The sequence below is a fragment of the Rana temporaria genome, chromosome 4, assembly GCF_905171775.1.
Source record: "Rana temporaria chromosome 4, aRanTem1.1, whole genome shotgun sequence".
Classification (NCBI taxonomy): Eukaryota; Metazoa; Chordata; class Amphibia; order Anura; family Ranidae; genus Rana; species Rana temporaria.
Window position 1 is genome coordinate 305,169,303 of NC_053492.1, and position 21,963 is coordinate 305,191,265.

At 46.0% G+C, this 21,963-nt stretch overlaps 1 protein-coding gene across 1 annotated transcript in view; it reads right to left on the reverse strand.

The window, feature by feature from the left end:
* Positions 1–2,415: 2,415 nt before the first annotated feature.
* LRP11 (LDL receptor related protein 11) overlaps positions 2,416–21,963 on the reverse strand; it is a 75,414-nt gene continuing 55,866 nt past the window's right edge. The window contains exon 8 of the mRNA XM_040350550.1: positions 2,416–2,765. Coding sequence (XP_040206484.1) covers positions 2,611–2,765 — 155 coding nt within the window. The 3' untranslated portion in view covers positions 2,416–2,610. The remainder of the gene's footprint in view (positions 2,766–21,963) is intronic.

Sequence of the window (21,963 nt, forward strand, 5' to 3'; positions counted from 1 at the left end):
TGTGTGCTATTGCTTTGCTGCAAAAACTTATATTTGGCTACCCAGCATCAAAATGATAGCATTACAGATGTAATATTCCATCACGTTTAAAACCTGTTAACCAACCTGTAGTTTATTTGGCAATTGCCAGACCAGGAAAGTCACCACTGGTAAGCATTATATGCAGATAAGCAGATCTCTGTTTGAAATGGAATTTGTTCCACAGTTAGCCATACAGGGACAAGGGATGGCCATATAATTGTTTATTTACACAGTTGCCTCAGACCTTGAGACCTTAGGTAATTTATCTTTGTTAAATTATGTATTTGTATGTCCACTATGTGTTTACGTGAAGCTGATTTCTACATCATGTGAGTCCACCCCTGTGCTCAGTGGTTCTTTTAGTCAACCTTCACGTCAATACTTTATACTATAGTGATGTGGTGGTTCATGGGAGAAACCACTGAGCACAGCGGGATAGACAGCAGATTTACACTTCCAGAAGTATTTGTTCTGGAAGAGTCCTAAGCCAAGAATTTCTGCAGCAGAGTTCAGTGGAATGGACAGCAGGAGATGAAAGTAGTCGCCTTATTCTGCAGGTACAGCTTTGTTCAACAAGTTTGTGTTAGTGACCGAGTAATAAGTATGTGCTTGCAGATAAAGAGAAGTTTTATTGGGCTTTTGTAAATCCAAACCCAGTTCATATATTTCACGCCGACCATGTTTGTGTATTTGGTAGAAAGCACTTGTATATCCATTATCTATGCATCCCAGAGTAGCCACTAAACGCTACATATGAAACTGACTCGGGTGCACTCAAGTGGTAAAGTTAGCATATGTAATCCAGATGTGTTTTGAGGCACTCGCAGGTCTTGAAACAGTGAGGTAGTGCAAATCACCAATGCTTATTGGATCAGCATTACGATGGCGTGCTGAGGATATATATATATATTATATACACACACACACACTACTGTGCAAAAGGTTTAGGCAGGTGTGGGAAAAAATGCTGTAAATTAAGAATCCTTTTAGAAAATGAAGTGTTGATAGTTAATTGATATAAATAAACAAGATGGAAAGTGAATGAACAGAAAATCAAATCAGTATTTGGTGTGACCACCTTTTGCCTTCAAAACGGCATAATTTCTAATATGTAGGAACTCTGCAGGTAGGATGTTCCAAATGGAACCAAAACAGAAATAACCACAGATCTTCTAGGACTGTAGGCTGCCTCATATTGTTCTGTCTCTGTAATCCTAGACAGACTTGATGTTAAGATAAAGACTCTGTGGGGCAAAACCATCACTTCCAGGATGCCTTGTTCTTCTTTACGCTTGTACCGCTTTCCAGCCCTTCAGTAAACAAACTGCTACAGCCAAATGTTTCAAATTTTGGCTCTTCAGCGCAGAGCACCTGCTGCCATTTTTGTGCATCTCAGTTCCTATGTTTTTTGTGCCTCGTTGAGTCATAACCTCACTTTAGTAGCAGATGTTGGCCTACCCTCACACAGTTTTTAAGCTTCCTACGCAGCGTTGTCTCTTTCAGTTGATGACGGTTTCAACCTACATATAAAATTGATGCTGGTTTAAAGTCAAAGGGTAGTCACACTAAATATATATATATATAACGGTCACCACGTTTACGACCTTCCATCAACCGACGACAGCTTATCGACACTCCACAATCAGGCAAACAAACACGACCCATAAGAATTCCCCCCAGACACACAGCTCTGTTCTGGTTTCAAATGCAAGACAACTTTAATGGTTAGCTCTCAAGTTTATATACAGTTCAAGCATGAACGGAACCATCAAACTCTCTACCCACACATCACACCCTGGGGGGGCTTCAATACACCTTCAGATGGCTAATTGCTAAACATTCCAGACATCTTGGCGCCGGGCTATAATTATCATGACCTAATCACTGCACATTCCTTCATTAACAGAATTCAAACAAAACACCATCACACAATGATTTCTTCTCAATCCACATCTTTAGACAGACGGTCCGTCTCCGACAGAAAGGTATTCACACCTCAGCATCAATGGGCTTTAAGCAGTTTTATCACACAATGAAAGGCCTTTCAAGAGCCAGCCGCATTTAACATGTCAACAGTCTACACAGAGAGATGAGTCATAGAATAAACCAACACTTAGCTCATATTGCAATTGGAGATATTGCAATCAGTATTGTCCCCTGTCCTGTAATTTAGGATATAATTTCTCAGTCACCCTATGTCCCTATCGGACATAAGGTGACCCTAGACATGAGTTATTAATGATGCTGGCACAGGAGTACCCCTCATACCTCCAAAGTCTCTGTTTGTTACGGGTCATTCCATTACAATATATATATTTTTTTTCTGTTTGCCTACTTTTCATTTTGTAAATTGATTAAAAAATATATATATACACAACTCAAATATTTTTTTAAAGCATTTTTTACTTTACAGCATTTCATCACACTTTTGCACAGTGCTATATATTGTATATGAAAATATTTTATTATAATGGGCTACTAACAATCCTTGTTGGGCACACATTTTTAATTTCTTAGGTGTTTCTGATTTAATTTTACATTGACAGTAATTTAATGGAAAAGACAGAAGAGATTTTGCTTCATATTGTATTACAGGTACATGCCGTTAATGAGATAATCTGACTCCTCTGACGTTAATGGGCGAGCATTCTTCAGCTTGTGTCTTACCAGACGGAGACGGCAAATTACCATCAAGAGCAGTAATGATGTTATTGCCAAACCGAGGGCCAGTGGCAAGACTGCTCCTGAAAAACAGAAAAACAAACAATTTCAAACACTGGTTCTCTGAGCAATTAAACACATCTGGGGAAATAGAATCTCGCGCCAAAAATTATTTTATGTGAAATAACATAAATTACTATAAAGCTGAGCTGCTCTCTAAAATTACAGTGGGGTGTAATTAAGCAATTGGGTGGAAAATAAGAGGCGCTAGCAAATATGTGTACATAATACAAATATTAAAAAGGTGACCGTAGTGAACGTACATCGAGGCGTACAGGTCCTGCACGACTGACGTACTTCCTGGTCCCGCTGGCTCTCCCTCCCAGAGAGCTGGAACGCACGCTAACGCGGCTCTGCAGGCTCCATCGCTGGCATCGGATCAAGGCTCTCCTTCCACTCACTACATGCCTTCAACCTCAGTGCCGGGGCAAGGCACCCCTTCAAGTAAGAGGCCATTTGGCGTTGTTCTTTTGTTTTTAGCTACAATAAAAGGTTATTATTCTATGGCGATTTTCTTTCTTTTTTTAAAACTTCATGTGGTATGGAGTGTGGCGGTATCGAGACTACAAGAACATAGCCTGGAATCTAATCTTTACTCATGCCTTAATTGACCTTTTTAGTTAAAGTGGTCAACAACTTGCGGTAAGGTGCCATCTATGAGCACTTTTGGGGATTTATCTTGCTTTGGTGAAGGTGGAAATCTTTAATTAATCAAGCTTATCATCCTTCAAGAAGCTGTCATCCATCTACTTTTCTTATGGACTTTTTTGCACGATAATTAATCATTCATTCACATTTCAATGTGTTTCCCCATTTGGGGGCAGTCACTGTTATTTATTTGATTGTTGTATTTATCATAATATTTATATTTATTCATCACCACTACGGTCACCTTTTTAATATTTATTTGTATTGTTATGTATGCACATATTTGCTAGCACCTCTTATTTTCCACCCAATTAAACACATCGCCTCATTGTACTATATTTCATTGAAATTACAAATAACAGCCCAATATGGGTCCATTCACCCTCATTGAATAAACAGACTATACAAAAATAAAAACAAACTTTCAGTGCTTAAATGTAGCACTAATAACAATATTGCTGTTAGATTATAATCTGGAAGTTCTAAAAAAAAAAAAAAACTCCTATAAAAATGCAAAATAAAATGTTATTGAAGCATTATCTCTTTTTTGCAAAGGTGCTTGACCAAAAAAAAAAAAAATATGTATATATATATATATATATTTATATTAAAACTCGGTTTACTGGATACATGTGATCAACTGTCCCTGCTACAAATGTGCACAGTGTTGATGCAAACTGCACACAATTCACCTTTAGCCTCATCTTCAATTATTGATAATCACTTGGAACCTCCCCTTTGAATTCCTACATATGTATAATGTATATGCCACAAGTGTAATCATTTTTCCTGGTACCTCACCATTGATGGGTATGGCTCCATCATGTTGCCCCCTGAACAGCCCTCCAGTGTAGTGCAAGGGAAAAAAAAAAAACCTCACCCATGCATTTTCTTTTTTGTCCTTCAATAAGTCTAGAATTCTGTAGCATTTTTCCAGCAGGAACTCCTCTTGTGAGTTCAGACTCTCCTGTGGGGAGGGGGCAGGTGCTGCCCCAAATTAGGACATTGTCCTGCCCACCCTGGAGGCATAAAAATACTGCTGATCTTATGAGCTGTGCAAATTGTGCTTCTATCTCACTTTGTTTGCTCATTTCCTTTCTACCTCTCCATATTATGTTTCATGGGATGTCATTGCTGTGTTCCAGAGGTTTTTGACAATTCGTTTTTTTGCTGGCTAATGTCACTTTGGGTATTTGGAACGCATCTTCTGTAATTGGAAGGAGCATTTGGGTAGTGCTGAATTTAAATGCACACTGTATTTATGGTGGTGGCTCCTCCCACCTCCAGTGTATGTTTTGTTCCCTTTCTCTTTTCTGCCTACTTGGCTGAGAGTTATATTATCCCTCTTTCACTGTGTCCTGCCAAAAAAAAATCCTTACATGGTCTTGATAAAGTCAGCGCTTGGGGGGACATTTTTTAATAAAAGAATTGTCAAACAATTGTATATTGTCTTGGCTCACTTTTTGGGTGAATGGGTAGAGATACTATGTACCCCATACTCATTCATATGGGGGGGGGGGGGGTCTTTCAGATTCCGATAAGACATGGGGACAAGGTGCTTTGGGGGAGGGGGAGCAGAGCCCCAAAGCACCCCTCATATTGAGGGCATGTGGCCTGGTATGGTTCAGGTGGGGGGGGGGTGCTTGCTTGCCCCCCCCCTTTCCTGACCTGCTGGGCTGCATGCTCAGAGAAAGCTATGGTATGGACTTTGGGGAAGGGGGTGGCCCTACACCATTTTCTTTTGTTTTGTTTTTGTTTTTTCATTGTCTGCATTCAAGTCGCACCCAAATTGCATCTGCAACTTGCATCCGACTTTTTTTGAGGGTTTACATTGAGGTCTATGGACCTCAAGTCGCATGAAAGTCTTACCAAAGTAGTGTAGAAACTACTTTGAAGTTGCACAGATATGAACGTTACTCATAGGAAACCATGGGGTGCGACTTCTCATGCAACTTTGGGATTGGGTGTGAATGGGGACTAAAAGGTATTAAACTCAGCTTCTTAACTTCCCACCCGCATGATGTTGTGGAGTTTGAGTGGCGATATCTGGATGCTACAGGTACAGGCATCATCCAGATATCTTCTTTTTTTCCCCCCCAGTGATTCACCCCAGCGGGAGGGGTCTGCCCTCTTGTGCTTCTATGGGCTCTCCCGTGCGATCAGGAAGCCAGAGTTTGGCGCCACTCTGAACGTATGCAATTTTAAAGCGTGATATGTTGGGTATCTTTTTACCTGGCATAACATCTTTTACAAAAAAATGTGTGGTTTTTGCATTAAAAATAATTTAACAAATTCAGCCCTGGGAGATTTGGCTTTCTTTTGGTGGTATTTGATCATCTCTGCGATTTTTTATTTTATTTTTTGCGCTATAAACAAAAGAGCGACAATTTTAACCACTTCCCGACCGCCTCATGTAGATGTATGTCGGCAGAATGGCACGGACAGGCACATCAACGTACCTGTAGGTGCCTGCCTAGACGTGGGTCGGGGGTCCGATCAGGACCTCCCCCACTACATGCGGCGGTCGGATTCCCTCAGGGAGCGATCCGGGACGACGGCGCGGCTATTCGTTTATAGCCGCTCCGTCGCGATCGCTCCCCGGAGCTGAAGAACGGGGAGAGCCGTATGTAAACACGGCTTCCCCGTGCTTCACTGTGGCGGCGTATCGATCGAGTAATCCCTTATATAAGGGAGACTCGATCGATGACGTCAGTCCTACAGCCACACACCCCTACAGTTGTAATCACACACAAAGTGAACACTAACTCCTACAGCGCCCCCTGTGGTTAACTCCCAAACTGCAACTGTCATTTTCACAATAAACAATGCAATTTAAATGCATTTTTTGCTGTGAAAATGACAGTGGTCCCAAAAATGTGTCAAAATTGTCCGAAGTGTCCGCCATAATGTCGCAGTCACGAAAAAAATCGCCGATCGCCGCCATTAGTAGTAAAAAAAAAAATTAATAAAAATGCAATAAAACTATGCCCTATTTTGTAAACGCTATAAATTTTGCGCAAACCAATCGATAAACGCTTATTGCAAAAAGTAAAAAATATTGCATTTTGTTTGGGAGCCACGTCGCACGACCGCGCAATTGTCTGTTAAAGCGACGCAGTGCCGAATTGTAAAAACCCCTTGGGTCATTTAGCTGCATATTGGTCCGGTCCTTAAGTGGTTAAAAACAAACACAATCTCTTTAACTTTTTGCTATAATATCACAATTTAAAAAAAATAGGATTTTTTGTACTCACCGTAAAATCCTTTTCTCTGGAGTCCATGGACGGACACAGCTCCTTAAATCTTGACAAGTGGGTTATGTTCCCTGTTTACAGGAGAGGACTAGGCAGAAACATGTTAAATAGTTAAATACATGTTACATTAACAGAGTTGAACAGCCCCGCCCAGGGGGCGGTCCCTCCAGACATAACCCTCCTCACTGCAGCTTGCAGCCTCAGTTCGTAACAAGCAGTACAAACCTAAAAAGGAGGGGTGGGAGCTGTGTCCGTCCATGGACTCCAGAGAAAAGGATTTTACGGTGAGTACAAAAAATCCTATTTTCTCTTATCGTCCATGGACGGACACAGCTCCTTAAATCTTGACAAGTGGGACGTCCCCAAGCAGTGTCAAAAAACGAGGGGTGGGAAATATATCAGTAAAAACAATTTTAACTTCACCCCAAAACAAGCAGAGCTCCTCAACGGAGGAGGTGCAACTTTAAACAGCCGCCGGCAAAAACTAGCGGCTGAAAAAAACATCATAAGATGCACTCACAGCAACCATGTAAATTCTGGAAAAAGCGTGAACGGACGAGCAAATCGCCGCCTCGCACACCTGTGAGACCGACGCATGATGTCGGGGAAAAAAAAAAAAAAAAACCCAGGAAGCACCAATTGCCCTGGTCGAAAGTGCCGTGACCGGAAAGGGGGGCCCGCCCTTAGGAGCATAGGCCTGTATGACGGCCTGCCCGATCCACCGAGAAATGGTGGTCGACGAGACCGCCAGGCCCTTTTGTGGACCAGACACCGACACAAAAGAGAGTCAGAAGCTCCGAAATGGAGCCGTAGTAGGCTGGTATACCCGCAAAGCGCGTACCACGCCTAAAGTATGAAAGGCCGAAACCTCCTTCGGAAGAAGGGAAGGTCGCGGGCGCACCATCACCTAATCCTTATGGGGGATCAAGCATGGCGGCTTGCAAGACAAGACCGCCAACTCAGAAACCCCTCTAACAGAGGTAAAGGCCACTAAAGGGGCCACCTTCTGAGATAGTGTCAAGAGAAAATCTCTCTGATGTTTCCAAAAGGAAGGTTCCTGAAGAACCGAGAGCACCAGAGTCAAAACTCATGGGGGAAGAGATGGGCCAAGAGGGGAAAGTATATGACAAACCCCTTGCACACAAAAAAAAAGGGACCCACCAAGGAACGGGCCGCAAAAAGGCCACTAAAAGAACACAGCCAAGGCTGAAATCTGCCCCCAAACGGTGCTTTAAGCAATTTTTAGATCCAATCCAAGCTTTAAAAACAGCAGGACCCTGGACATTGAAAGTACGCCCGTGGACGTCACTCCATCCCTTCGCACCAAGAGAGGTGCGACGGTAGATCCTCCGGAAGAAGACTACGGTGCCCTGTTGAGATGACCGAGTCAGACAGACCCTGGTCACCTAAAGTCTGGCTTCCAATAACCATGTTAAGCAAGTCAGTGACTGTACAACAGGAGGAAGTATGGGACCTTGAGACAGGAACCTCCTGCCCTGGCAATCGCCAGGGTGCCTCCGCTACCAGGCGCCCGATATCAGCGTACCAAGGACGCCGAGAGTAATCTGGAGCGATTAGAATCATCGGGATCTCCTCAGCATCCACTCTGTGGAGCGGCCGAGGAAGCAACTACCATGGAGGAATGGCAAAAAATCACCGATACAGACAACACAGGGCCACCAGCGCGACTGACGCGTCTGTACAAGATCACTAGACCTGGCCACTAACTGACACCCTTGCGGCGGAGACAAGCTGCCAGGAGATCCATGCCATGTGAGGCTCACCTCCTGCAAGGGAGCCGAAACACCCCAAGCACAAAGACCAGTCGCCCTGGTCCAGCATCTGGCGACTCCAGTAGTCTGCCTGCCGGCATACCTGATGGTAGACTGAAGCCACGGCCGTGGCGTTGTCTGGCTGAAACCAGATTGGTCGACCACAAGGAGAAGCATAGCCTGATCGCCTAAAATAGTAGGACAATGAACAGTAGACAGCACCTGGTATTCCCAGGCGGTCTTCCACCAGGCACTAGCCAGGCCCGACCCTGGGTAGCTACCGAGACCAGACACATTCAAGGAGGTGTGGTCATAGGTCCACGCAAGTCCAGCGACTCAGGGCCGACTGGACCCCCCAGTTTTGTGAACCTCCAGGTTCACAACCCGTGAGCTGGCATTCGTCGTAAACACCGACCACTGGAAGGAAGGAACAACTTCCCGGACCGAAGAGTCGGGAATCTCTGTCACCAACTCAGAGAGACTCTGACTAGGTGGCGCACAGGAATCTAATGATTTCAGAGACAAGAGATTTTTACCACCTGGACAGTAGTTCCACTGGAAAACCAGGGTGTGGAACTGGGCATACAGTACCACCTTGAAGGAGGCTACCCACAGACCCTGAACCAGCAGGCGCCCGGAGAGAAGACCGATTGCGTGATGCCAATACCTTCTCCGCAGACTGAAGAGTCTGCAATTTCTCCAGGGGAAGAAGGACCTTTGCCACTGAGGAGTCTGGATCAACACTAGATACTCCAACGCTGAGTCGGAACCTAGCATGCCCATAATTTGAACCCTGGGTCGCACACATGTAGGGCAGGCTTGCTGCCACTGAGCTACACTTTCTGGCCTAAACGTTTAACATCCACCCGAATCTTCGGAGGGTCTGAATGGGAATAACCCATCCACTAGGTCGGAGACAGAAGCTGCTCTCAGAAGAAAGTCGTCAAAGTAGCCAATGAGGCAAAGCCTCGCTGTCCCAACAAAATTCAAATAAGTGCGAGCTCCTAGCTGAAAACCCATGGTGCTGACGCCAGATCAAAAGGGAGGGCCACAGGCTGACAGAGACCCTTCTCTCATCACGAAGCACAGAAAAAAACACTGTGACATGTGCAAAACGGGACATGCATGTATGCGTCCCTGATGTCCGAGGACGTCAGGACATCCCCCGGATGAAGCGCAGCTACCACCGAACAAATGGATTCCATGCGGAACTACCCGACGTTCACAAAGGTATTTAGGGCCTGAGGCCCATAGAAAACCCCAAAACTCTCGTCCTGCAGGAAAGGTAAAATTACCTTGCAGCTTAGCAAATCCCACACTGCCCAAGGCAGACCGACGTGCCGGGAGGGGAAGACACAAGGACAGAACTTTGTTCTGTGGATAGGAGGAAACCCTATCTAGTACTCCGAAGAGACCACCTCGCAGACCCACTAGTCGGAGAGCAGGGAGGTTTCACTGAATTGTGAACCTGCAAGCCGCCCCTCCCACCTAGAGACAGGGAGGGAAGGCTATATACATTGGCAGGATTTGGGTGCCGGCGTGATCGGCTTATGCACCCAGGGACAGATTAGTCCCCCAGCTGGGCCTTTGACGGCCTGGGAGGGTTGCCCCTAAATAATACACACACATAGTGTGTATGTATATTATGTAGGTGTATGCACACATGTCTTTGGAGGAAACCGGAGTACCCGGAGGAAACCCACACAGACACAGGGAGCGACAATGCAAGCTCCAGGCAGATTGGCGTCAGTGTGCAGATTTGAACCAATGACTCTTTTGCTGCCAAGTAATGGAGTTAAGCACTACACCACCGTGTGCATAAAACCATTCTGAAACAGACGCCCTGGATAACAAGGGCGCAGCATTCAATGAAGCATCACAGACCTATATGAGGCCCTGGACCAGCTGGTCCGCTAGGCTAATAACCTCAGGAGAGAGTCGGTGCTCCTCCACTGTCTGGTGCAAAATGCTCACTCTGTGAGTTGTATACAGCACTAGGGGTCAGGACTACTCCAAGATGGCCGTCGAGCGTTCAGAACGCGGCCACAGGAAAAAGGCCAGCACAATGTAAGCTGCGCCATAGCGTGGCTACGACAAAATGGGCGCCAATGGGAGTTTTCAATGTAATTGAAAAATCTCCCAAAAAAATAGCGCCAGCGACCACTGAGACCCCAGTGTAGTGGCCACAATAGGCCGCAAGCCAGACCCCAGCATGGTAAACATGGAACGGGTCAGTACTTCGGATCTTCTATCAGTCAGATCCATACAAGTAGGGGTTCCCGCCCGGCGGTGAGGGACTACAAAAGCCCTCAGTGGCTTTTCTCATTCCGCATCTCAGAAATTATCAAAGAAGGGCACAGAAGGAAAAAACCTACACAGCGGTCTGATTTGTGTGATCCAAAAAAGACCGAGCCCTCAGCGGAAACCCAGCTGCACTATGCAGCTTAGGAGAGTCCCTTGCAGCAGTAAAAAGCGCACCCATAAATGCCTTATTCTGCCTTTTTTTTTTTTTTTTTTTTTTTTTTTTTAACTAGGTACCTAGTCCATGGCTCCATAACAGAGCATTCCCCAGGGGATAACGGGGGAAGGGGGCACTCTTTTACCGCCCGCCCGCAGTCCACCCCCACCCTGGCACAAACTGTGTCCAGGACTAACAATAAAAACTCTGTGGGAATCACAGGTGCTAACACCTGCTGCCACCACTTGCATGTGGGGAAGGACCCAGATACTGACTCCAATATTTACATATAGTGTGTATTATAATATGCACACCTGTCCATACAAATAGACAAAAGCTCCTAGAGCCCTATTCAGGGCCTCTCACCCACTTGCTGCGCTGACCAGGGGTAACCAGGGGACTCCCTCAGGAGGAGACTGCACAGCGCTGCCTGTGAGGAAAAGAACCGTGAGGTAACTTTTGCAGGGACCTGTGTTTAAACAGGAAAAGCCTCCTAGGGCTGTTTTATTTAAGGACAAGTCACAGATACAGCATAAAAAGCAAAACCATTACAGGTGTCACCAATCAGTCAGCGTCTGCTGAAGTATAATCATAAACATCTGTGCTCATCACAGGGCTTTTTACCTCACAGGAAAGCCCAATACAAAAAAGAAAAAACACAGGCCAGATAACACAGTCCCCTCAGGAAGGCCCCCTCCCCCTGACAGCGGCAATGTTAGCAATGCAGCAAGGGAAAGGAGCAGGGAAGTAAGGGGAAGGGACCCCCGAACCCCAGGAATGCCCAGCTGTACCAACCCACCGAAGCAGGAGGGACTGTACTTACCCGTCCGAGCGAGGACTCGCTGACGCATTCCTGACAGACCTACAACCGCAATGGAGGTAGCTGTCGGCCCGGTCCACTGTGATTGAGACAACACCACAGCTCAGTCATATGTGGACCTCGGAGCAAAGCTCACCGGCCACCTCAGGAGTCATGAGGTATGGCGTGGCAGACCAAGCCTCTTTGCAAAGGTGTGCTCACGCTTGCTGGTCGGACTGAGTAGACTACAAGGATCTATAATATCCAGCCTGTCTCTCAGCCAACAGTTGAAAGAAGATTCTTCAAGAAAAAGTAAAGTAAAATAAAATAAAATTTCTCCTCAGGGCGCTGGGCCCAAAGGGAGCCATACGTCCTTCTCCTTTGCTAGGCAGAACGAAAACTGAGGCTGCAAGCTGCAGTGAGGAGGGTTATGTCTGGAGGGACCGCCCCCTGGGCGGGGCTGTTCAACTCTGTTAATGTAACATGTATTTAACTATTTAACATGTTTCTGCCTAGTCCTCTCCTGTAAACAGGGAACATAACCCACTTGTCAAGATTTAAGGAGCTGTGTCCGTCCATGGACGATAAGAGAAAAAATGTTTTCCTCAGTTTAGGCCGATATGTATTTTTCTACATATTTTTGGTAAAAAAAACAAAAACGCAATAAGCGTATATTGATTTGGTTTGCGCAAAAGTTATAGCGTCTACAAAATAGGGGGTAGTTTATGGCTTTTTTTTTTTTTGACCACTGGGCACTTAAACACCCTTAATAACCAGACCAATTTTCAGCTTTCGGTAACTCAGACATACAACACTGTAACCAAATGAAATTTGTGTCCTTTTTTCCCCACAAATAGAGCTTTCTTTTGGTGGTATTTGATCACCTCCTGCGGTTTTTATTTTTTTAAATATAAATGAAAAAAGAACGAACATTTTGTAAAAAAAAAAAAAGATTTTTCTCTTCCGTTCATGGACGGACACAGCATCCCTTGACAGTAGGGTTATATCCGCTTCTTTTAGGAGAGTTTAGGCAGAAAAAAAGCACTTTAAGTGTTAACAACACATTCCTCAGTGCAGCTCCTCCCAGGGGGCGTGCCCCCCCCCCCCCCCCGGGTATAACCCACACCCTGCTCTAGCAGCCTCAGTTTTTCCTGCCTAACGTCAGGAGAGGTCAGGCACTTCTGGAGTCCTGTACTCTGGAGATTTTTTTTCTAGCGATTTTTTTCGCTTTTTATTATTTTGTTCCTGCATTTTTGAATCCTGTGATTCTTCTATCAACAGCCGACTGGGTGACAGGCTGGGACTTGACTCTTGTAGTCCCCCGATGTTCGGCCATCGAGCGTGTGCCGGCCCTCAGCTCAGCTTTGGGACGTCCACGACAGGCCCCGTTGCTCCAGGGGCGGCCGGGGAACATCTTGTTCTAGGGCACACATATGACCGGTCTTTTATGGCTTTGTCACAGTGTGTCTGGCCGACAGCCATGCCGTTTAGCGGACGTTGGTTCTGTCTGGGATACCTCCAGGCGGTGGTCGCAGGACGGGTAAGTAGTGGCCCCTTGCTCAGGTAAGTGGTCTGGCTGGAATTTTCCCCTGGGAGGTCGACTGAGGGCTTGCCCTGCTTTCCTCTCTCCCTTATGTCCTCTCCCTCCTTTCTTATTTGGGTGACGGCTGTAAGGGGGGGGGGGTTCTCCTATCATCTGGACCTGTGTGCGTAGCGGGGGTTGTGTGTGTTCACTGCAGGGGCTGTGTGTGTTCACTACAGGGCCTTTTTGTGTGCTGAAATGTGAATTTTGTGCTGTGCTGTTTTTGCTGTGTCACTGTCTTTTTAAATGCGCATTTTCTTGTGGTCCTAGGCTGTTTTTTACTCATTCGGCGGCCATCTTGAAATTCGTTTGGCCTCGTGTGGCCGTTTTAGCGCCTCAGAAAGACCGTGAATCTGCTGAGGGAGACAGGCGCAGCCGGCTTCTCATCACACGCACAGGCTCTCTCAGACCGCGCTGCACCGGGAGGGGTGGTGAGTTTCCCTGGGGGCCCCCCATGCTCTGTAACGGCCGGGAGTATTTTCTGCTTTGCAGGTAGGTGACACAGCGGGGGGGCATTATAGAGCCTGGACAGGTACTTCTTCCCCTGTAAGCCTGAGTTGACCCTTGCTGCCCCTCCCCCTGCCACATCTGCTATGGCAATGTCGGTGGCGTTTTTTCTCGCCAGGTTGAAGCGACTGGTGGCCGGATGGGGGGTATATTGGCACCCCCCTCCCTGGCCTGCTTCTGGGGATATCTCTGACACTGTATTGTCAGATGATGCGGGCTTAACCCATGCGCACAGCGAGAGCGACTCTGATTCAGGGTCGGTTGCTGTTTGGTATTGTTGGAGCTATTTTTTCTGCAGGCGTGATACTCCGTACTTGAGGATGGAGTGGGGCACCTGCTGTGCCAGTCCCTTTTGGGTCCTGCAAACCGCCACGCACTGCCAATGTTTTCCTTGTGTTCCTTTTTTGGGACAGTTGTTCTACAAGGAATGGGATACGCCGCAGACAGTTTTTGCATTGCGACCCATTATCCCTTTGTGGAGGACCTTTTTTGGTAAAGTGGGTCTCTCCTCCATCCGTGGACCCCCCTGTGTCCAGGTTGAGCCAACCACCATGTGGATGGGGCTCCTGCCTTTGAGGACCCCGCGGATGGGAGAATGGAGGCTGTAGCCCGCTCCATCTTCACGGTAGGGGGTTCGGCTGTGAGACTCTGGTGTCACGGACTCTGACTGTACGGGCATCGTTTTTTTGCTGCAGGAGCAGGATGCTTCCGAGACCTGCAGGGACCTGGCTGAACAATTAGTTCTGGGTCTTAAATTTGTCCGTGAGTCGGTCATGGTTACGCTCTTGCTTTCCAGGCCTTCCGCCTATACGGTCTTACTGCGCCGCCTTGTGTGGCTGAAGTGCTGGTCTGCGGACTAGTCCTCAAAGACGTCCCTGAATGGCATCATTAGGGATGCCACGGGTGGTAAGAGCATGCTGTTCCCACAGTCTGGGAAGGGCTAGGGACCTCGCCATGAGCAAGGACCCTCCTTTACTACCCCCAAGCGGTTTTTTTTTCGCCCGCCCTGGGCGGTGGGGGTAAGGTTTGCAAGGTACTAAGACCCCCCGCTGTGGGGCAGCAGCGCACCTGGTACCGCAAGCCCAACATGCGGACATACCTGCTTCCGCCTGAAGGTCTGCCCCGCCCGTGTCTCGGGTGGGGGACTGGCTTCGCGAATTCGTGGCTTGGTGGAGGACTCTCCTCTCCGACCGTTGGGGGGTTGCAAAGTAGTTTCCTCGGGGTACAAGTTAGAGTTTCTCTCTTGTCTACCAAACAGGATTTTTTCTCTCCAACCTCTGGCTTCCTCCGGTTCGCCGGTTGGCTCTGTCAGGGGCTGTCCAGGATCTTCTGGTCGGAGGAGTAATTGTGCCAGTTCCCTCGATGGAACGGTCTCAGGGGTTTTACTCCAATCTGTTTGTAGTCCCCAAGGAGGACGGGGTCCGTCCAATCCTGGGCCTCAAGGCCCTCGTCTGTTTTGTCAAAGTGCAAAATTTCAGGATGGTGTCGATTCGCTCGGTAATAGCGGCACTCCAACAGGGGTTCTGGCGTCCTTGGGATGTCATGAACGCGTACCTGCATGTTCCCATATGCTCAAAGCACCAGAGATTCTGTGCTTTGCGGTCGGGGAGGACCATTTTCAATTTGTGGCCCTCCTGTTCGGCTTGGTGTCGGCACCACGGGTTTTCACCAAGGTGCTCGTCCCGATACTGGCCCGGCTGTGACAGTGGGGGTTTGTTATCGTGGGATGTCCTCCCAGAGTTAAGCGACCGCCTTGTAGACGTATATTGTCTATAAGGCGGTGATTAAGTGGTTAAACTAGTAATGGTAGCGATCTGCAATTTTTATCGGGACTGCGACATTAGGGCAGACACTTTTGACACATTTTTGGGACCACTGGCATTTATACAGCGATCAGTGGTTCTCAACTCCTGTCCTTAGGACACACTAACAGATTTTAAGTATTACCATGGGAAAATTCAGACTAGAATAATGCAATTACTGAGCAGCAGTTGATATCACCTGTGATCTATTTCAGTTATCTTGCAAACCTGGCCTGTTAGTGGGTCCTGAGGACAGGAGTTGAGAACCACTGGATTACTGTAAACATGTCACTGGCAGGGAAGGGGTTAACACTGGGTGGTGATCAAGGCGTAAATTATGTTCCCTAATGTGTGTTCTAAATAAAGGGGGGATGGGACTGACTAGGGGGAAGAGATTGATCGGTGTTCATACGTTGTATGAACACATATGGTCAATCTCCTCGCCCCTGAGAGAACCAGGTTGAGTGTTTACACACACATCCCAGTTCTCGTTCTGTACACGCAATCGTGGGTGTCCGTCAGGCACTCGCATTGGCTCAGGGGACACGATTCGGACGTGCGTCGCCGGAGGTGTCTTAAAGAGCCGACATACAGCTACGACGATCTGGTTCAAATATATTTCATTTACCAATGATGTCTCAATGGAAAAAAATAAAATACTAACAGCGCTAAAATTGAGCTCTTAGTGCTCAAACGTATAATATGTTACCATATTCTGCTACATGGAAGCCTCTATTATTAAACTGCAAATATAACTAAAGGCATACTTTAGTACTTTCTGCAGAATGCTAAAAGTTCATAAGCCAATCCTGATAGGAAAATAAAGGAATATTGTTCTTCAGCAGCTGTAGAGTTAATATGGCACTTTTATTGACTCGCTGGTATCCCCAACTGTTGAATCACGTGGTGACCACGTGATTCAACAGTCCAATCAGGTGAGTGGGATCCAAGGACTCACGACGTCAGGAAGAGGGATATCCCTATGATCGTTTAAACAGTGAGAGCCGCTCATCTAACATATTGTGACAAGCTTCATTAACTTTTTAATCTTGTACGCACATACATTTAAAAGTGTTACTTCAGGTAATAAAACGGTTTTACACTATGTGGAGTCTTCCTCTTACCTTTTTATGACCGCACTACTGCATGTCCTTATGAGAACCATCAGAGCACACCGGGAACGAGCTGAATAACGGAGGAGAGATCCGACCAGACCCCAGCATACTCCTGGGAGGCATCCCCTGATCAACTCCCAGGATTACAGTGTACAGGCTCTATGATGTCTTCCATCTGGTGAGTGAGGTCCCTTTGGGGATACCAGCGAGTCAATAAAAGTGCCATATTAACACTACAGCTGCTGAAGACCAATATTCCTTTCTTTTCCTATCAGGATTGGCTTATGAACTTTTAGCATTCTGCAGAAAGTACTCTGGAAGGTGCATCCCTGTTTATGGATATCACTTTCCGGATACTATATTGAGGACTGATTAGAATTGTGTGACATTTCATATGAGTTTCCTCTATGCCTTTAGTTATTTTTGCAGTTTAATAATAGAGGCTTCCATGTAGCAGAATATGGTGACATATTATACGTTTGAGCACTAAGAGCTCAATTTTAGCGCTGTTAGTATTTTATTTTTTTCCATTGAGACATCATTGGTAAATTAAATAGATTTGATTTACATTGACATTGTTTGATAATAGCCGCTCCACTGCTAGATTCCAATTACCTGTAACTAGATACTCACGTAAGTGATACGTTAAATTAGCTAGTCTGTTTTCCATCTGTGCGCTGGTTCAGTAGAAAACACCTGACCTGCAATCTGGTATTTTTTCTGATTTTTCTTTTGAATGTACAGCTACGACGGCTCGCTCATGGGGGCCAGCCTGCAGCAGTATAACTGCGGCGGCTTGTCCGGAAGCAGTTTAAAAGAAAAAAAGCGTTTGAAAAAAATCACTGCACAGAACATTGTGTGAAAGAACAATCACCATTTTATTCTCTATGGTCTCTACTAAAAAAGAAAAAAAACATAAAGTTTGGGGGGTTCTGAGTAAGTTTATAGCAAAAAAAAATACAGATTTTTACATGTAGGAAAGAAATGTCAGAATTGGCCTGGGTGAGAACTGGTTAAATCGTATAATTTATACTAGTAGGTACCTTCAAACACGTCTAAAGATGTGTGCTTGTTGGATCTGGCCAGTGCCATAATTCATGCGCATGCAGTACTCTGTACATTCACGGCACACTGCCTGTACTGTGATTGTAGAGAGCCGTGCTGGTGACTCTCGTGTGCAGGAGTGACATTGCGGCTTAGAATAAAGAGTATAAGCTTGCAAGGAAGACTGGCCAAAGATGGAAGCATGGGCAGCGCTAACCGCTCAGTGCTAGAGGGCTTAGTTTGACAGGCAAGTCTGTCATAATGTGCTAATATGCGGCGCATACCAACACATTGCCTCAGTGGCTGAGACTGGAGAGACTATGCATACAGCTGTTACTGGCAGCTTGATAAGAGAGTGGCTAAGAAAAGAAAGAAGTCTTGACTTTATTTTCTCAGAATGCTCTGAAGTTATCTGGAACAAGGTTCTACAGTTTTATGAAACTAAATCAAGAGCATTTTGGCCATTGGCCTAAAAGCTATCATCAAAAATACACCATCATCCCTGCCAAGCATGGCGGCGGTGGCAGCAGCAGCTTGTTATGGTGATGTTTCTTTCCCGCAAGCCCTGGAACATTTGTAGGCAGAAGCATGAAAAACACAGGAAATTGTGATGCAATCTGCAAGAAACAATGGGGGTTATTTACGAAAAACAAATCCACTTTGCAATACAAGTGCACTGAAAGTTCACTTTAATGTGCAGTCGCTGTAGCTCCGAGGGGGACATGCAAGGAAAATAAAAAAAACAAATTTTAGCTTGCACATGATTGGATAATAAAATCAACAGAGCTTCCCATCAGATCTACAGAGACTGCACTTCCAAGTGCACTTGAGGTGCAAAGTGGATTTGCCTTTCGTAAATAACCCCCAATGTCTTCCAGAAAAACAGTGGGCCAGATTCACAGAGATTGGCGTATCTCTGTGCGGAGATGCGCTACGCCGACGTAACCTAGAGTGGCTCGTACTGTATTCACAAAGCACTTGCTCCCTTCCTTATGCCGGCGTAACGTAAACTGGCTGGCGTAAGCCCGCCTAATTCAAAGTAGGCTGGTAGTGGGCGTGTTGTATTAAAATTAACCGTGACCCCATGTAAATGCATGGCCGAACGATCGGCGCATGCGCGCGCATGCTCAGAATCACGTCGAATTTACTCCCTAAGATACGCCGGGTCCATTCATGCGACGTGAACGGAACCTACGCCCAGCCCCATTCACGTACGACTTACGTAAACGTCGTAAAATACGGTGGCTGTTCCGACGTCCATACCTTAACATGACTTACCCCTGCTTTATGAGGGGTAAAGTAACGCCGGACGAACGCCTTACGTAAACGGCGTAGCTTACTGCGACGGGCACAACTACCTTCGTGAATCGCATATCTAGGTCATTTACATATTCTACGCATAAATCTAAGGAAGCGCCCCGAGCGGCCAGCGTAAATATGCACCCCAAGATACGACAGCATAAGGAGACTTACGTCGGTCGGATCAAGCCGAAATTCAGGCGTATCTGCTTTCCTGAATACGGCACATAGATACGACGGCGCATCTTAGAACTTACGCGCCGTAAGCTGTATGTGAATCTGGGCCAATGACCCCAAGAATAATACAAAAACTACATAGGGTATGCTTACAAACAATGGGCACTTAAACCCCATTCCTAACCAAACCAATTTTCAGATTTCAGTGCTTTCACAATCTGAATGACAATTACTCGTGCAACGCTGTGCCCATATGAAATTGTTGTCCTTTTTTCACACATTGGGCCCTTGTACAGTGTATGGGCTTTGCTCAGCGGGGAACGCTCCGTCGATCCCCGCTGAGCAGGCAGATAACAGGTCTGTCTACACACTGCAGGGACCGACCTGTCAGAGCGCCGCTCTCCCCTATGGGGGATCGGATGAAGACGGACCGCAGAGTCCGTTTTCCACTGATCCGATCCGCCAGATGGATGGAAAATATTGTTCGGAGCGGGTCAGATGTCAGAGGGCATTTTTGCCGCTGACATCCGTGTCTCCATAGACCTTCATGGAGCATCCATTCAAGCCCGCCTAAAAAACTGACAGGCGGACCTGAATGGTCCGCCCATGTAAAAGGGGCCAAATAGAGCTTTTGTTTTGGTAGTATTCAATCGCTATACATGAAAAAATTAAATTTTGTAAAAAAAAATATTTATCTTTGTTTTTGTCATAACATTTTGCAAGTTAGTAATTTTTCTTCATAAATTTTGGACAAATTTATACTGCTACATATCTTTGGTAAAAAAATAACCAAAATCAGTGTATATTTTGCCTCTGTGAAAGTTGGTCTACAAGCTATGGTGCCAATCACCGAAAATTGATATACTGACGGCCTGTCTCATTTCTTGACACTAACAAGCCAGGAAAGTTCAAATACCCCGAAACGATCCCTTTTTGGAAAGCAGACATTCCAAGGTAAATGGCATGGTGAGCTTTTTGAAGTTGTAGTTTTTTCCCACAATTCTTTGCAAATGGGGTCACAAAATGACCCCATTTTGGAAAGCATAATCTATTAGTCATAATGAGTCTTTTGAACATGTAATTTTTTTCCACAAGTTTTTGTAAAACGTGAAAAAAAAATTAACGTATTTTATTTTATTACACAAAGTTGTCCATGTATAAGATATTTCTAACACATAGCATGTACATGGCAAAAATGAGACCCCAAAACACATTCTGCTACTCCTGAGTATGGCGATACCACGTGTGTGAGACTGTTACACAGCCTGGCCACATACAGATGCCCAACATGCAGGGAGAACCTTCAGATGTTCTAGGGACCTATATTTCAAATGGAATTTTCCACTTATTAGACCCTTTTCACAAGTGTCAGTCATTTTTTTTCAGTGCTTTTTGGGCGCTTTTTTTTAAGGTTACGTGACTTAAAAAAAAAAAGTTTTGCTGCGTTCTGGAAGCGCTGCCCCTTCATTGCAATTGACAGGGGTATTTTTGAAGTGCTATTTATAGTGCTCCAAAGATGCTGCTTGCAGAACTTTTCTACCGTCTCGCAAGCGAACCCTCCCAGTGGGAGGTAGTTTTCAGGTGCTATTTTTAGCGCTAAAGCACCTGAAAACTGCTTAAGACCCCGAAGGCTTTCACACTGGAGCGGTACGCTAGCAGGACGGTAAAAAAAAGTCCTGCTAGCAGCATCTTTGGAGCGGTGTGTATACCGCTCCTGTCCATTGAAATCAATGGGCACCGTGGCTAGACCGCCGGCAAATCGCTTTGCAGTGGATTTAACCCTTTCTAGGGTAAAAGCGCCCCGCTAGAGGCCGAATAGCTCCGCAAAATTGACGGTAAAGTAGTGCAGTGCTTTACCGCCGACACCAGCCCAGTGTGAAAGGGGTCTTACACTTTTCTGAGGCACTGATGGGCACTTTAGTGGCATGGATGTGGCACGGATAAGCACTGATGTTACATATAGTATAGTAGGTTATAGTAGGTGAGGTTAAAAAAAAAGACACAAATCCAACCTATGTGTGATTTTATGTCAGTATTACATTGTATATCCCTGTATGTTGTGGTCGTTCAGGTGCCCATCTAATAGTTTTTTCAAATTATCGATGCTGAAAGCACTGCCTGTGGAAGAGAATTCCACATCCTAACTGTTCTTACAGAAAAAAATCACTGGCGAACATAGAGTTTGCGGGACCCACATTTAAAGGGACATACCTGTACGCCCATTTGCCTGCCTGTGCCATTCTGCCGACGTATATGTGTGTAAGGCGGTCGGCAAGTGGTTAAGCGCTGCATTTCTTTATTTCATACTTGTACATTGTTGACCACAATTTATACTAGCTGCTGTCCGCCTGTCATTTTTAACCTGAGCGTAGTATTATCTATTTTTATATTGTATGGATGTGGCACGGATGAGTACTGATGTGACATGGATGAGGCATGGATAAGTACTGATGTGGCACAGCTGAGCATGGCTGGTTATGGATGAGCATGGATGAGCCAAAAGGGGAACAGATCAGCGCTGTGGGCACTTCATATCAAGCCCACAAGCGCTGCTGCACCCAGCTCCCTCCTCTTCTCACACACTGTACAGATCGGTGTGAGGAGGGGAGGAGCTGAACTGAACATGTGTCAACTTGTTTACAAGTGATCGCTCCATCACTGAACAGAGAGATCACGTGGTAAAGGGTGGCTGCCATTGGTCCTTTACACAGATCCATGATGTGCCAGCTCCGGATGACCCAGCCATCATAGACACTAAAGCTAG